Source organism: Protopterus annectens, chromosome 7.part1, assembly GCF_019279795.1.
Source record: "Protopterus annectens isolate FY-2018-M chromosome 7.part1, PAN1.0, whole genome shotgun sequence".
Classification (NCBI taxonomy): Eukaryota; Metazoa; Chordata; order Ceratodontiformes; family Protopteridae; genus Protopterus; species Protopterus annectens.
In genome coordinates, this window is record NC_056740.1 from 245,531,271 (window position 1) to 245,549,570 (window position 18,300).

General features: G+C 41.6%; 1 protein-coding gene across 2 annotated transcripts in view; it reads right to left on the reverse strand.

Annotated features, from left to right (window-relative positions):
• Positions 1-18,300, reverse strand: part of ASB7 (ankyrin repeat and SOCS box containing 7) — a 358,166-nt gene that overhangs the window by 159,526 nt on the left and 180,340 nt on the right. For both annotated transcript variants that reach the window (XM_044078690.1, XM_044078689.1), the window contains exon 3: positions 1,380-1,985. In XM_044078690.1, the coding sequence (XP_043934625.1) occupies positions 1,380-1,985 (606 nt within the window). The remainder of the gene's footprint in view (positions 1-1,379; positions 1,986-18,300) is intronic.

An 18,300-nucleotide genomic window follows, 5' to 3' on the forward strand; every position in this document is an offset into this window, starting at 1 on the left:
GCCTGACCCTATACTATTTGTTTGGTTTGACTTTATTACTATGTTCTTTTTTAAAACTCTCAAAACTGTGAATACAGAAATCCAGACATGCCTCATACAATGCAAAGCAAACTAAACATTGCTGTAAAAAAGGAATGGTGGCTAAAGGCATGGTGAGTTAAGAGCGAAAATATTTGTATATTGAATGGAGGCAGTGAAGATAGGCTGCATGAAAAACTAGTCAACAACAACTTAAGTTAAATAACTATCTGATTCTGAGGGTGGAGGGTTAACTACTTATTGCAAAATAAAATATAAAAAAAAAATAAATAAATAATAGTTGGCACATTCCAAGAGCACTGCTAAAGAATTCTCCCAATCTTGTAATTCTGTTAGAAGCTGCTTTGTGAATACAGTGTCTAGTTCTATTACTATCTCAATGCACATGGCCAGTGCTGCATTTTTTTAATTTTTTAACACAGTGAAACTCAGCAGGCCTAAATGTCCGTTTTCATGGGTGAGCAACGTTTAGAGACTTGTTCACAGTTGCACAGTATGCATTTGAAGGCTGTAGTAATCAAATTTAGGACAATATAGTACAATATCGTGCTTTAACCCACAAAGCCATGTTGCCATATCTCGTCTCCACTTTCTTCTATACTGCACTCATATTTTTTACTAATATAATTTGAAAGGGTCAAATCATTTGGCTCATTTTTAAGAAAAAAAATAACCTTTTACATTACAGACCTGGCAGACTGGGGATAAAAATTTCTGCAAGATCAACTTCAAGGGTCCATGTGTCCCTGAGCAACCGCTCACATTACAAAAACAATTCGTTAGTGTTATGAAACAGATGGCAATGTTCTTCCCAAAAGTCATTTTCACTCATTTTCAAAATGGACTAGCAGCAAGATGGCTAGAACTACTTTAGTTACTGAAGGCAGACTGATGAAATAAGCGAAAATGTTCAGAGTGCATCAGATAAAAGATGTACAACATTGTTTATAGTTTTATGACCAGACAATCACAATGGATATCCTTTAAATTTTTCATATTTATTTCTGAAGCTGGGAACAACTTGAACTATTTTGAAAATGCTGGGCAAAAGTTGTTTTATCAATGAGATCAGTCTACCTGCCCTGCAACAGCAATGGTACTGAATTATCTTCATTTCTTGAGATTATATACATCAGTGACAGCGCTGATATAACACAAGCTGAACTATGTTTGAATCCCTTCATTCCAAATTACATACCACTAGTTAACAGCCTAAAGCTGTGTGTTCCTCTAAAAAAAGGGATTTTACATACCTGCAAAAAAATCTGGTGTAACCAAATAAAGAAAGAAAAAGAAACCAAAGTGGGTCAATGGTTTCATCTCAGAACATAAAAACCTACTTGTAACTTCTTGCAGAAAATCCAAACACGGTCGGCTAGCACCAGAAATGCTTACTGAAACTGCCAAGGGAGTCTGGCCTTCATAGTTCCTTGTGTTTGTGTCTGCTCCATAGTAGTACAACATCTGAGCACACTGTACATCATCCCTGAGAGCTGAAAGGTGCAAGGGTGTTTGGCCATCCTCCAAACGGCCAAGGTTTGTGTCTGCTCCTCTTTGAAGGAACATCAGACAGTACGCATGGTTGCTTTTGATTACAGCATAACGCAACAAGAAACCATTTTGAATATCAATGTTGGCATTGTGATCCAAGAGGATTTTCACACAGCTTGACCTCTCTCGAATAATGGCCAACTGAAGCGGTGTAGTGCCTTTATCACTAAGTGGATCAACCTCAGCCTTGAACTCCAACAGGAGTCGAACAAATGAGTCTCTTCCATAGTGAGCAGCTACATGGAGGGGAGTCCAGCCATCATTGCTTTTGGCATTGATAATGTCACTTCTGTATTCAGATTCCAACATCAAGCGTGCAATTCTTGTCCGACCATGCATGGCTGCATAATGCAGGGCTGTGAAACCACCAATAAAGTCTTTAACTGTAGGATCAGCTAAAAAAAAAAAAAAAAAAAAAAAAAAAAAAAAAAAAATTAATACTGAGTAATAGTCACATACTTACAGGCAAGCTACAATTTAACAATGCACAAGAAACAGACTTCAGACAACTACGTAGTGTTTAGGACGGTCTCTGATGAAAGTTTCAAGTGTCCAGCAAGACTGTACCAAGCCAGTTTAGAGAAAACAAAAAAAAACAAAGAAGATGGTTTGATGGTACAGAGGCAAGGCATCCATTTGTGCCACTTGCAACCTAAGTTCAGAAACCGACTCAAGTAGTAGGGCTGGCTGGGGGTAGAGGAACAGGATGAAGCAGCCAACAGCTACCTCTCCTAACCCAGGTGGGGGCAAGGGGAAAACTGATGCCTCTGACTTCTGCTGGAGAGAAGGAGCCTAATGAGACATCTCAGACTAACACGGGGTGGTGACGACATCCTAATGTTATTGCACTGTCTGCACAGCTAGGGACGTTGACCATCTACAACATACCTCTCAAGTGTCTAGATTTTTGTCTCATATTTTTGGTCTGTTTCACATAAAACTGGTTTTCTAGGAAATGTAAATCGTTGAAGTTTAAAGTAAAAAAAATAAGGGCAGACATTTGAGTTTCACACTTCATATCCTTCAGAAAATTCATGCCAATGCAAAACTTGTTATTCTATCAACTTTTTAAATTTGTAAGAGCAATATTTAAAAAGTGCCCCTATTGTTGGGCCTTTGTCACCCCATTATCTGTGGCCTTGTCCAGACTTCGTGCTCTAAGAGGTTGAGAAGTATGATCTGCAGCAAGAATGCCTGCTCCCAGGCTTCACACTTATTACTCTCCAACAGATACCCTACTCCTCATTCTTATAGTACCACAGAGGACAACTTTTCCAAGGAGTGTGATTCTCAACTGGTGAAGAGTCGCATGGGTACCTGGCAAGGAGTCCTTCATGGACGGGCAACTGCTGAAGCCAGGGAAAACAACCTGAATGCTCAGGAACAAGCTGGGAGGTTGAGTTAAAAGAAATACACAGTGCTTGGTGCAAAAAGAAAAACAAACAGTCATAAATATGACTCCTACCACCTCTATTATACAGTTTGTAACAATAAGTAAGACAACCTTCCAAGCAATCAACAGTCAAATATGAACATTGCCATTTACTATTTAATGAACATAAAAATAAAATATACTTAAAAATGCTCTGGTCCTGTCACTGTACACACACCCCATAAACTGTCCTTCCCATATAAACTGCTCCTTAGTTGACCACTAACTCTTACTTTGAGTTTCAGTCTGCCCAGGTTCTCCCGTCCTTTAGCTTAACCCCTGCTAACCTCAATTCAATCAGCTCTAGTAAGTAACTACAGATTATACTGAAATAACACTCTATTTACTATAAGTATATAAGTATATCTTACATTACCTGCATTTGAAATGATTACCTTTAAATATTTGTAACTTCTACAAAGTTGTTAATACCAGCAAATATTGTAATTATCTTTGTAACTGCTTTTGTTGCATTTGTACCTTTATGTGGAGCTTTTCTCCCCGGGCCTCTGCTGAAAAAGGGCCATTTGTAGCTCAGACTATCCCCGATCAATAAATGTAAAATAAATAAAATAAACTAGATTGGTTTTGATTTGAGATTTTGTATTGAGTTCTACTTAAGTTCTACTTACAATAATAACAAAGTAACAGGTAGAAAATGATTTCTCTGCCATAGTCAAACTACAGTTGCATGCAAACTAGCGCCGTGCTTGACTGATTGTTTCTCGGCATTTTGCCTCTTCCTGTGTCTTCCCCACTCCTTTTGCCTCTTCCTGTGTCTTCCCCGCTCCTTTTGCCTCGTCCTGCGTCTTCCCCGCTCCTTTTGCCTCTTCCTGTGTCTTCCCCGCTCCGTTCGCCCTACGGGCTCACACTGCTCCCCTACCCTGTCCCCTATTTCCACTCGCCCCCACTAACTTGACTTATAACTCCCACACCACACTCACCCCATCACAAGCCCAATCAACAAAAGTCTCCCCACCCACTATCTACCCAACCCCTCCTCCATACAACTTCACCCCCATTCTCAACACTAAACTCAACACCTTCTACATTCTTGCCTCCCAACACCTGTACAAATACTCCCTCACTCACACACTTACCCAATTTAATACTATGCCTCCCAAACCAGCCTCAGTTCTAACCCAGCTACTACTTCTAATCTCCCTATCCTACTTAAACTACCTCACCAGACTACTCTATACTAATCATACTCCCCCATTTCACACAACTACTCCTAACTATAGACAAGATGCACATGCTACTAGTCTCACATGCCCTAGCCTCTTCAACACAGCCATGCTCTTCCACTTCAGAATCATGTCAACCTCCAGCTCCACTACTCCCATTTTTATTAGTTCAATCTCAATAAAACCAACTACCCATAAATCACACCCTAAGCTACTTAATAGCACTTCCCCCACATCCAGCACTCTATCTCTACCCTACTTTCAGGTGACATACACCCAAACCCTGGCCCCTCCCCCTGCTCACCTCATCCTTCCCAATCAGCTGGCAGAAACCTCCATCTAATAGCTGTAAAAGCTCAGAGCATTTGTAACAAAATCCCCAACCTCTATGCCTGGCTTCTCCATAATCAACCCGATGTTCTGTGTCTATCTGAAACCTGGCTTAAGCCACATATAAAAGACTCAGAACTGGTTCCAACCAATTACTGTATTTTCAGAAAGGACAGAACTCATAAAAAAGGGGGCGGTGTCGCCCTCCTCTAGTCCTCATCCCTTGTAGTTAGCCCCCTACTCCAACCCCATTCCAAAATTTGGTAATGCAGAAGTACACCCAGTCCTCCTACACAAACAAACAAAAGCTCATTTGCATTGTCACCCTTTACATCCCTTCTGGGGACAACATTCCAATCCTCGAAGACATTCTTATAGTTTCATAGTATAGTACTAGGCTATCTGCCCTGGGGCATTTGTAAGCCTAGCCATAGTGATGTGGCTTTTGCCACCCCATGAAATGGTACAAAAATGTACAGAATAAATCTAGAATACTGTGCCTCTGTCTAGTAGTGACACACTGAAGGTCCCCTTATATAATAGAATTAGTTTACTGTGCCCCTGTCTAGCAGTGACACAGATGTGACCCCTGGGGTAAACTTTCGATCTCCCATCCACTCATCAAGATTTCTCTTGAAGAGAGTCAGTGAGGGGCTCTGCCTAATATGAACTGGGATCCTGTTCCAAAGTATGGGAAGCCTCTGGGTTATGAATCTATCCCTCCAGCATGTCCTATTCATACTTGTGCCGAGGTTTAAGTCTTTAGCTCTCGTGGTCCTGATGGATTTGGATTTTTGAGGTGGAGCATGTCCATCAAATCCTGATTGGACATGGCCTTGTACGTCAGGCAGAGATCACCCTGAGCAGGCGGTATGCCACTGAATAGAGCTGAAGTTTCTTTAGTCTGGCTGAATAAGACATATGTTGGAGACCCTTGATCCTTTTGGTGAGGTACTTCTGTGGTCTCTCTAGCTGTTGCAAGTGCCGGGTGAGGTACATACCAAATGGGGCATTGTACTCAATCATGGGTCTGATGAGGGAGGAATATAGGGGTACAATGACATCCTTGGATCTGGATGTGAATCCCTTCATGATGAGGTGTGCAAGGTAGAATGTTTTTCTAACCACTTTGGCAACGTGGGTGTCAAATGAGAGGTCGCTGTCTACTTGGGTCCCCAGGTCTCTGATTACTTTTTCCGTACTCAGTGGGTTGCTGTCTATGTGATAATTTGTGGGTACTTTGTTTTTTCCAAAAGGGATGACTATACATTTTTTGGCATTTAGTTTAAGGCCGTTGGTGGCTCTCTACCAATATCACAAATTAAACTAAAATTCTGGGTGATGTTAATATCAATTGGGCAACAATCCAACCTCCAACCAACTCCCAAAACATTAATCTTTATAACTTCACTCAACTTATCAACTCAGGTCACTAGACCATCCAAAGACCTCCTCTCTGGAAGTACCCTAGATTGGATTCTAGTTTCTCACCCCCATTATATCACTAGCAGTGGAATCCTTCCTGACCCATTAGGTGACCATCTTCCCATTTTCACTCATCACCTTCCCACCTCCGTACAACTATCCCACACATATTACCTCTTGCCGGATCCTAAAAACCTTTAACCCTAATGCATTCTCATATGTACTAAAAACAACTAACTGGAATCCATTAAGCACTCCATCTTTAGATAGTGTTATTACATATTTCAACACAACTTTCTTAAACGTGCTTGATTCCTTTGCCCCCAATAAATTAAAACACATAAAAAACAATTCTGTCCCTTGGTTAACCAAGACTACCTTACTCACTATGCGGCTCTGTGATAAAGGCTGGAAACGCTATCACAATACTAAAACCACAGCCAACCTTAATGAATACAGATCCCTTCGCAACAAAGTAAAAAAAACTTACTATAACAGACCGCAGATCCTATTACTCCACACTCCAAGCCAATCGTAACACCAATCCAAAAAAATTTTGGAATGGGATTTCATCTCTTCTCATCCCAGGGAAGAAAGAAAACCCCTGTCCCGACCCAAATGCTTCTGACTCGGACCTAGCTTCCCAGTTCAATTCATTCTTTATTGACTCCATAGCCAAACTAACAACATCCTTCACCAAAAACACTGCAACCTCACAGCCATCCCAACTTTCCCCTCCCTCCTATACAAAGTCTAGCCCTCAATCCCCCATTTCCATGAACCATATTCCCATCTCCACCTCGAACGAGTCTAGCACCCAACCCTCTCCCTTCTCTATGAACCCCATTCCCATCTCTACCATAAAAAACCTTCTTCAAAAATTGAAGCCATGCTCTAATGCCCCCAATGAAATACCTTTCTACTTCCTAAAAATAGCTGCCGAAGCCGTTGCCTTCCCTATTTGCATCTTAATCAAATGATCAGTCTCTGAATGTTATGTTCCCCAGCTCTGGAAAAAAGCCTTCATCACTCCACTCTATAAAGGAGGCAACAATAATATCACAAACTTTAGGCCAATCGCTATTCTATCCCCTACATCAAAACTCCTTGAAAAATGTATTCACCAACGACTGCTACCCTATCCCTTAAAAAAACATGTTCTCTCTCCCAGTCAACACAGATTCCAGACCAGCCATAGCACGACTACTGCTCTCCTTTCCTTCTTAGAAACCGTTAACAAGTCTCAGGACTCTGGCCACCTTGCATCCACCCTCCTCTTAGACCTCTCTAAAGCATTTGACACCACTTCTCACAATCTTCTCCTCAAACCCCCCAAAATAAATCTATCCCACTCCTCCATCAAATGGTTCACCAGTTACCTAGAGAATAGAAAACAGGCAGTCAAATGGAAAAAAAGCAACTTCCTTTCCTACATACTTCTACTGGTGTACCCCAAGGCTCAATTCTAGGCCCCCTACTATTTAGTATTTTCATCAACTATTTCCATCAAGCCATCCCTAATGCCAGTCTTATCCAATATGCAAATGATTCTACCATAATCTGCTCTGCACATCTACTTCCTTATTAATAAAACCAACCCAGGATGCCTTCTCCTCAACTGAACAATGGATGCTACATAACCATCATGCACTGAATACAACCAAGACTAAGCTTATGATATTTTCCCCTAGTAAAACCATTATCACAGATAAAGATTTATCCCTAATCACCAGCCAAAACAACACTCCGCTCGAAATCTTCTCCACTGCCAAGCTATTAGGAGTTATCCTTGATGGCCAGTTAAAGTTCAATAGCCACATACAAGCAAATATCAAAAAACCCCTACACAAAACTCTGTATGCTCTACTGTCACAACCGTTTCATCTCTTCCTCAACTAGGCTTGTTCTTGCTACCACTTATCTTATCACTTCCCGCTTATATGGTGCCTCTATCTTTACTAACCTGCAATCCTCCCTCAAGTCAAAACTATCCTCCTGCTACTACAAAATCTCAAAATTTGTCACAGGCCACAGATCCACTACCCATCACTGCTTATCACTACATCAACTCAGTTGGCTTGACCTACCTAACTTTCTTACCTATCTCCAACTCATCCAGGCACAAAAACTCATCTTCACCCCCTCTCTCTGTCCCTCTCTTGCCTCTGCCTTCCAAATGCATCTTCCTAACAGAGAGCTACGATCTAACTTCCAAAATCTAATTGAACTGCACAAACCCACCTGGTTTTCAGGCAAATATCTTCTATCCTCCTCTCTTGCTCGCCACTGGAACTCTCTCCCACCCCTCCTCCATACAACCAAGTGTCTGTCTTTAAAACACTCCTTCATACACACCTAACTTCACAATGGGAATGCTCCTGTTTCCACCCCACATAGCCTCCTCAATTACTCTCAGTCCATGTTTTTATCTTATGCACCTGACATAACTCATAGTAAAAACCTTGCAAAAACTGAATATTGTACAATCTGCTGAATTGCTGATGTAAATAGTTTTTAATAAGATTCGTATTAATTTACTTTCTCCAAATGCTAACTCTTTCTACTTTGTAACTCTGTATTTTTTTTTCTTTTAATTATCTCACATGTTTTGTAACTCATATGTTTTTGTATTCTGTAATTTGTTTAACACTTGTTTTTCTGGAGCTTTTCTCCCCAGGACTCAATTGAAAATGGGCTCCTTGTGGCCCAATGGACTATCCTGGTAAACAAACTGCAAATAAATAAAGAAGATAATCTGCTTACATTAAAGTTACAAACACCAAATATAAACTTACTGCAGAGTTGTGCTATGAAATGTTTATAGCACAAAAAAAAAAAAAAAAAAGCCAAAAGCCTCAAAAGAAAAAAAGACAAAAACATCAAACTACATCAATGGACATCTTTTAGGCTAGACAAAAACAAAATGTTTGGGATGGGTGTCAAGTATTTCTGCCCTGCCTCCTCAACCCAAAACACGAGATGCTTGGAGTCCAAACTCAACTTTAACATTTACAACTCTGCTTCTCAAATCTTGGCCCCATACCATCATTCTGTCAAGCTGACCCATGCATCAGTGGTTTGCTATAAGACTTTTGTCTTCAAAGATATCTTGGCAGTAGAGGATAACCATCAAACATCCAGCAGTCTGAAAAGGTACCAGTTATATACCAGCACATTGCTAAAAATGTAACATTCTTCACCTCCTTTGACAGAGCCAAGTACTCATTCAAAATCTAGTGGCTTCAGATGTAAAGCAAATATATATGGAATACATGCATTTCAATTGAACGGTAGAATCCCGACGTACTAAATGTCGAAGGCAGTGAACCAGGTCTACACAATGTCGAACTTTCAGACCAAATCCATGAACACTGAATGTCAGCTGGGCAAATATCCCCCCTTTAGACCCATGGTAGCACTTGTTTTGGTGGTTGAGTGGTCGGAAATGTCGAATTTGGTGTTTTCCTCGACACTGACCGTTCGCCAATGTGAAATTTGACATTTAGGTTCGGAATAAGTAACGTTCGGAGTTGGTGACCGACTAAATTCACATATATATATATATATATATATATATATATATATATATATATATATATATATATATATATATATCGCCAAGCTGCATGTATATGTTCATGCAATGCAAGTTGTACTCACTTGTGTAGGGAGTACTGAACAAGAAACATTACCAGGTGTAATGGTCAACCGAGAGTTATTTCAATGGCCACTTTTGACATACTGGAGGAATTTGCACGTAAAGAAACTGGGATGTTACAGAAGGTGAGGCAGGGTGGGAGACTGACTGGATCTACAGTTTGGAAATACTTCAGACTGAAGTAACACCACACAGAAAAAGGGTGCTCCAAGAAAGACAGTTCACATCCGCTAACAATACTGAGTTGAATGGTAAACGCAGACTTTCTCCAGCATAAAGTGTATATCTTGGGGGACAGGAAAAGTACAGTTTTGTACCTACCAAGAGTGTTCACACTGCTGCAGTCATTACACTTGGGTTATCCTGCAGTCAGGCGGTCCCGCAGTTGGCCAGAGTTCCAAAGTCTTGGTCCGGCGTAGGTTGCGGTCGCTTCTTCCCTGACGTCAGTGTGCCAGGGGTATATAAGATGCATCAAACGCCATTTTCTTCAGTTTTTTCTTGCCCCAGATGTCAGGTGCCCCCAAGTAGGTAGGCAATACATATTGCTACTAAAAAATATACATATGAAATAAAAACAATACCTTCAGATACAAGCAAATACACCACAAAGGTTGTATAGGATAGAAAGGCATAGATAAGTCCAGCTAGTTCAGAGGGGATGGAGGGAGGGTAACCTGGACTGCAGCAGTGTGAACACTCAAACATCTACATTTATGGTAGGTATAAAACTATGTTCATCGTGTTACACTGCTGCAGTCATTACACTTGGGTAGAATCCCAAAGCTAAGGTTGGGTGGCTGGTCTATAAAGAGTTAGGATTGGCTATGAGCCCCTGCAGAACTGCAGTGGCAAACCCTGCTCTGGATTTATAGTAAAGAGGCAAGTGGTAATGCTTGGTAAAAGTGTGCACTGATCTCAAGTTGCAGCCTCCAAAATTTCCTTGGTAAGTACTCCTCTGAGGAAGGCTGTTGAAGTGGCCGTTGCCCTGGTGGAATGTGGCCTAATGTTATTAGGGACTGATTTTCCATGCTGTGTGTAGCAGTAATGAATACAGTGTCCTATCCATTTGGATATAGTCTGCTTTGAGATGGCCTTGCCCTGTGATCCTGCAGCATATGCTACAAACAGTCGCTCAGTTTTCCTGAAAGCTTTTGCTTTGTCCAGGTAGAAGCGTAGCTGCCTGTGTATGTCCAAAGAGTGCAGAAGTTTCTCCCCTTTATTCTGGGGGTTTGGATAAAAAGTTGGCAAATGGATGGTGTGGTTAAGAGCCACACTAGATACCACCTTTGGCATAAAGGTAGGGTTTGTCCTTAAAGAAACCCTGTCCTGATGAAAAATTATGAAAGGTTCCACTGCCATTAATGCCTGTAGCTCTGAGATCTGCTGTATTGGCTGGCTCAAAAGGTGGCAGGATCAGTTTTTCCAAAACGAAATTGAGGTCCCAAGTTGGTGTTGGTGCTCTCCGGGACGGTCTTAGGTTTTTAGCCCCTCTGAGGTACTGCTTTAGCAAGGGATGAGAGAATAAAGGAGGATCCGTGTTGTAATGTGCTGAAATGACAGAGGCATGGATCTTAATTGATGAGAAGGATAGGCCTTTGTCCAGCATCTCAGTTAAGTATTGTAAAATCTGAGGAATGTTTGGGACAACAGGGTAAAGGCTTTAAGCCTGGTTCCAGGTGGAGAATCTCTTCCATTTTTTCTGAGTAAGCTTTCCTGGTGCTAGGCCTCCTGGCCTCCAAAATGACATCCATAACAGCTTTAGAGAGAGGTGTTGCCTGTTTGACTAATGAATCTGCCATGCAGCCAGGTTTAGGGTTTTGAGCTGACCGTGCAGGATCCGATTGTTTTGCTGAGTCCGAAGGTGTGGAATTCGAGGCAAAATCCATGGTGGGCCTTGAGTTAAGTTCTTTAAGATTGGGTACCACTGCTGGCATGGCCAGTATGGAGCAATCAGGATCATCTGTGGTTTTTCTTGTCTGGCTTTTAGGAGTACCTTTGAAAGGAGAGGCAGTGGTGGGAAGGCATAAACGTTTAGGCTTTTCCAGCTGAACGAGAGAGCATCCACTTTCCATGCTTGTGTGTGATAAGTCCTTGTGCAGAATTTTTATAGTTGGCAATTCAGTGGGGAGGCAAAAAGATCTATGTCTGGGCATCCCCATTTTGACGTTACCATGCTGAAGATTTGTGGATTCAATTTCCATTGGTGAGGGTCCATGATATTTCTGCTTAGATAGTCTGCCTGAGTATTTTTCTTTCCTGGCAGGAATTGTGCTTGCAGATGAACTTGATACGTTAGAGCTGTGTTCCACAAGGTCATGGCTTGCCTGCATAGGGGATAAGAATGCGTGCCCCCTTGCTTGTTTATGTACCACATTACTGTGGTGTTGTCTGTCTTTAACAGTAATTGCCCTGGATGCAGAAGGTCCTTGAAAGTTGTTAGGGCATTTTGAACAGCCAACATCTCTTTTTGATTGATGTGAAGATGCATCTGGTCTGTGGTCCACTTGCCCTGAATGCATTTTCCTGCCAGGTGTGCTCCCCAGGCGTAATCCAAAGCATCTGTTGTTGGAGTCTGCCTGGCTGTGGGTAGGGTAAAAGGCTGACCCTTGTTTAGGTGACATGCCTGTGCCCATCAAAAATCCAGTTGTAGGCAGGGAATCATTGGTATTACTGCTTCTAAACTGTGAGAGTGTTGAGTCCAAACACTTTTTAGGTATCAATGTAATTTCCTCATATGCAGTCTGGCATATGGTATTAGTAGTATGCAGGATGCCATGAATCCCAGGGCCTGCAGAATTTTTCTTGCAGGGAGATGGGACTTTTTTGCCAGTAATTGAAAATATTGAGTTAATTGAATTGGTCTGGCGTGAGATAAGCCATCTGGGCTGTTGTATTTAAGCTGACACCCAGGAATATAATCTGTTGCGAGGGCACTAGTTTTGACTTCTTTTCGTTTACTGTGTACCCTAGAGAAATTAGCAACCTTTTTACAAACGTCAGATGCTGTAGAAGAATGTCCTTCGTCTCTGCTTGAATGAGGCAGTCGTCCAGGTATGGATATATTTGAATTCCTTTTTGTCTGCAAAACACAATTACTGGTGTCAGGCACTTTGTAAAGAACCTGGGCGGAGTAGATAAGCCAAAGGCAGTGCAGAGAATTGGTAGTGCATTGTACCAGCTTTGAATCTGAAGTATCTTCTGCAACTTTGTCTGATAGGGACATGCAGGTATGCCTCTTTGAGGTCCAGAGTAACAAGCCAAGCCTTCTTGCCCAGCATGGGTAGAAGCTGCTGTAATGTCAACATTTTGAATTTCGGAATATCCAGATAAGTATTTAGAATTGAAAGGTCTAGTATGGGCCTCCAGGCCTTGTCCTTTCTGGGGACCAGGAAGAGAGTCTTGAGTAAAATCCTTGTCCTTGTTCCTGTTGTGGTACTTTTTGAATAGCTCTCATGTCCATGAGGGCTGTAATTTGTTTTTGTGCCTCTGCCCATTGATTCTGTGGCAGGTCTGGCATTCCTTTTAGCCTTGGTCAAGTATGAAAGTGGAACCTGTAACCTTGAGACACAATATTCAGGAACCCATTTGTCTTGGGTGATTGTTAGCCAGTTTTGAGAAAAAAGTGCTAGTTTTCCCCCTAAGTGGGCTGCCAAAAGGGAAGTGCTTGGCATACGAAGGGGTAGTCATTGAGACTGTTTCCGGTAAGGTTGAGACTTGTCCTCACCTCCTTTTGGGGTTGAGGTGCCCCACTGTCGTTGTCTGTTAGAGCCTTGGGGTTGAGATTTGCCTCTTGGGCGTCTGTATCTGCCTCTCTGTGGCCTGTCTGACACTGGAAAGGACCAATTCTTTGTTGTCCAATTTCTGCTAAATCGAGGTGGCTGTAACCTGTAAGAAATCCTTGACTGTTTGCATAGATTTAGCCTTATCCTCCATTTTCTTTAACACCTCTTCTGCCTTAACACCAAACAAGGTATCATGCTGTAAAGGAGCATCCAAAAATTTTGCCTTAACATGATCAGGTAAACTCTGTTCTTTTAACCAAGCATGTCTTCGAATCACAGAGCCTATAACTGCGGCTCTACAAGAGGCCTCTAAAGAATCAAAACCACATTGCAGAGTATGTTTTCCCACCTGTTCAACTGCATGCAATAAATCCTGCATTTCTTTACAGTCAGGAGCTTCTGAGCTTGCAAACATTTTCTGTTTTAACTGAGCGATTAAATATTGTTGGTACTTAAGCATGTGAAACTGGCAATTTAAAGCCCTTACTGCTAAAGTTGCTGAAGTGTAAACTTTCTTCCCCCATCTATCCAAAGCTCCGGAATCTCTGTCAGAGGGTACTGGATTTTTTGCAATGGAAGCCTTAACCCCTTTTGGACCCTGGGAAATGTTTCTGGATCAGCAGAAGGGTTTTTATAAAGAAACTTGTGAGAGTCAGGGACTCTAATATCTATCTGGCTTGGCTGGTGCAGGGGGCAAAGAATCAGGAGATAAGCTGGATTCAGAGAACACATCATCCACAATATCTAGCACAGATGGAATAGCCAGGGGTCTGTGCTGAGGCAGTATAAGGAAATCCCCAAGCCTTTTCTTGGATTCTAAATAATCCTGACTTTCCCAATGGAAATGCTCCCTCATGGTATGTAAAGTTTCCCCAAAAGAGTAATCCTCCGGAGGAGAGGCTGAAGGGATAGATTCTTCAGCATCAGAGTCCTCATAGGGGGGTAGAGAGTATCCCTGGTCTGAAGAGGAATCAGAGTAAATGGAAACCTGATCAGAGGAATCATAGTCTGTATCCTGCCTAGGCCTTTTCTCAGGAGGGGGATTGGAACCCCTGATTAGAGAAATGAGGTCTTCGGCCATTTTAAGCACCTGTTTCTTGGGCATGGAGGACTGTCCAGGAGAATGCTGTACTTGCTTCTTTGTCTTTAATGGTACTTTTGTCTTGGCTGTTGCTTTAATGGTAAGTTGTGAAGGTCTGAAAACACCCTCAGAAGCAGATGCCTGCTCAGCGGCTCCGGACCCATCTGAGGGATTAGTTTCCGTAGGCCCAATACCTTGAGTTTCCAGAGGCCTAGTTGTCTCCACGTGGGAGTTGGAGGCGGCCTGTAGCTCTGAGGTAGCGGGTGTCAGGGGCTGTGAAAGCACCTCATTGAGAACTGGCGACTGGCCTAGAAGAGGTTTCATCGGTTTTGGACCTCGGATGCCTGTCTTTATCCTTGTCTTTGCGTTTTTTCGGAATAGCGGTCGTCTGTTGATCCGACGGCATAGTATAATTGAACCTTCGGCCAAAGTAGTGCAAAGCAAAATCAAAACGTCTTTTTATAGTGAGTTTGTTAAATCTAGCACAAAACCTACAACTAGTGACATCGTGATCAGGGCCTAGGCATGGAATACAGTAAGAGTGGAAGTCCTTATGAGGTATTTGCTTCCCACAAGAAATAAAATTATTAACTTTTTCTGACATCGGTCTGAGGCAAGAAAAAAGTTTCCCCAACAGGGTACTTAGCTTTATTGAAGACTTCGGATCTGAAATTCGACTTCGAAAATCTCAGGAGTCGGCCGACCGGCACTTGGAACTGCTTCTGCTTCGGGCACCACGCGGCAAGAAAGACTGAAGAAAATGGCGTCGGATGCATCTTGTATACCTCTGGTGCACCGACGTCAGGGAAGAAGCGACAGCAACAGACGCCGGACCATGACTTTGGAACTCTGGCTGACTGTGGGACCGCCTGACGGCAGGATAACCCAATGACTGCAGCAGTGTAACACGAACATCTGGGTCCCACAGTGGCGGTCTCAAAAGGACCACCTAAGAAAGTGAGCACTGGCAAACATGGAAATCTGAGACACTGTTGAAGTATCTTGATTCTAGAAAAGCAGGAATTGGAGTCAAAACCTTTTAAGAGGTAATACAGAAAGTACAGTACATTTGTACAAAGTACATTTTATTTCATTTTGGTTCAAACTTATAATAGAAATATATAACTAAGATTTCACTGTGTTTAATTGTGGCTAAGTATTGCGTCTTTGCTCTTAATGTTTAGTAGATAAATCAGCACGTCTACTGACTTTTTACTCTAGGTTGCAGTAATAGCATCAAAGTTGATCTTTCTGCTATTAATGTGTAGAAATTGAATTATCAAGTTCCTACTGGCTGGGCGTTTTACAGTAGGATTCAGTGTAACCATCAAAATTCTTCTTGTTTGAACTGCAGTTACATCAAGTAAGTCTATAGTCTGTTGCCATCTAGCTAAGTGTTCTTTTTTCTTTCTTCCTGCTAATCTGCAGTACATTTTTCTTTCTTCCTGCTAATCTGCAGTACATATGTTTATGTTATGTATAAATGTTTCCACTCACGTCTACTGAAGCCTTCTATTGTAATACCCGATTTGATGTTTGCATTAACAGCACAGTTACTGGATAATGTAGATGATTGTTAGTATATGAGAGTTTCTGTTTGCGAAGAGTTTTGTCATTCTCTAAAGTTGCTTCCTTTTTTTTATTTTTATATACATTACATTCTGTAGCTGGCTGCCTTTTCTAAGTGCTTAAATATCAGATTTACAGATTGTACGTTGTGCAGCAGAGAGGGAACTAACAGATAGGCTTACCTCCTGTCCCTCTAACATCTGTAACCTTACATATCAGTAACCCCACACTTGCTGTAAATCTAAATTTCAGTAAACCCACACTTGCATGCATACACATATCGTGTTAGTATAGTTCATTTTTCTTTCTGTCCTCCTATAATGTGGAGGCCACCATTTTTGTTTTTAGTAATCCCAAACTTGCATACCTACAAATATCTCCTGTATGCTTATTGTCCTATTTCAAAGGTTAGAAAGCTGAAATGCAAAACTGTGAAATATAGTGCACTACTCGTTTGCTAAACATTACTTAAGTTGGATGAGTATAGACAACTAGTACTGTGCCTAGAGAGTTCAACCATCAAGAAATCCTTAACTTTCTCTCTCTCTCCCAGTGAAACAAGCACATATTCCTTCTGCAGCAGCAGCAGTAGTCAGACTTGCATCCCACTACCTACAGAAAGTACAGTTGTGTACACTTAGCATAAATGTAAATGTTCAAGTGTATTCACTGTTGCAGTCATCACACTTGGGCTATCTGCCTGCACCAGTACTCTCGCCTAGGAATAGAAAACACTTCCCATGGTACGCATTCCTCATTACCCATCTACTCAAATGTGAAGACATACATCCTAACCCTGGCCCAACCTTTAACCCTAACCACAAGAGTAAGCCCAAAGACTTACACATACTTACATACACTTCTAAGGTTAAGTGTAATAAAATAGCCCCATTGCATGCCTGGACTGATCAAAATAAACCTGACATACTAGCCCTTACTGAAACATGGCTACATCCCAATGTAAAAGACTCAAAAATACCGCCAAATGCTGCAATAACCAGAAGAGATGGATCTAAGGAAAAAAAAAAGGGGGGAGGATAGCACTTCCATATCCCTCTACACTCTATACCAGTAAATATGCCCATCTTTTCCAATGCTGAGGTACTAATCTCCTTTTTGAACCTTAATATATCAAAAATAATTTGCATAATAGTAATATATATCCCACCAGGTAACATGTCAAACAGAGCGCCTCTTTGGCTCTCTTCAAAAGGAACCTTAATGATTGAATGGGAGATAGGAAATTCACCCCAGGAATCACGTCAATTGCCCTGCTAGACAGGGGTCCAGGGAAGTAAATACAGTGGGAAGAAATAGCCAGGGAATTGTTATGGCTAGGCTTGTAAAGGTCCTAGGGCTGATAGCCTAGTACCAACCTATGAAAATACCAGTGTTGGAAAATATTTTATCATGGACATCCCAAACAATAAACCTTGAAACAATCATCTTAGGAGACGTAAATATAGATTGGCAAACCATAGCTTCCAACTCCCCCACAAATAGTATAAAGCTGTATGTTTTTTCTCAGCTTATCAATGCTCCAACAAGATACAGCGAAGATATTGCCTGCCTATCCACCTTAGACTGGATTCTAGTATCCCACCCTGCTAATTATCCCTCTTCTGGTACATTGCCTAGCTCCCGGAGTGATCATCTTCCAGTTTACTCCCCAAGAACTAAGAGTACACACTATAAAATCAGTTAGAACTCTGTTCATTTTTGTCAGCAAAAATTCAGCAATCTCCTACAGGAAATAGAATGGACACCCCTTAAACTACCCCTTAATGACGCTGTACTATACTTTAAAAACACCTTCCTTCACATACTTAATACACTAGCTCCCATTCGTATGAAAAGAATAAAAAAAACAGCACCATGGCTCTCTAAGGAATGTAAACACCTGATGAAGCAAAGGGACCTAGCCTGGTCAACCTGGAAACAAAACAAAAATGAACAAAATCATGTTAATTTCAAAACACTCCGTAACAAAGTGACAAAACTAATCAACAGAGATAAGAAGTCAAATTATTCCCAGCTTCAATTTCAGCATAAAATCAACCCCAGTACATTTTGGCACTCCACATCTTCTCTACTTAACCCTGGAAGAAAAGGAGAGCACACCCTATCACCCGATACCCCTCCATCACAAACAGCAGAAACCTTTAACAAGCACTTCATAAAATCAATTTCAGACCTACTAAACACCCCTAATACTGGAAACCTCCACCCTTCAACCTATTCAGACA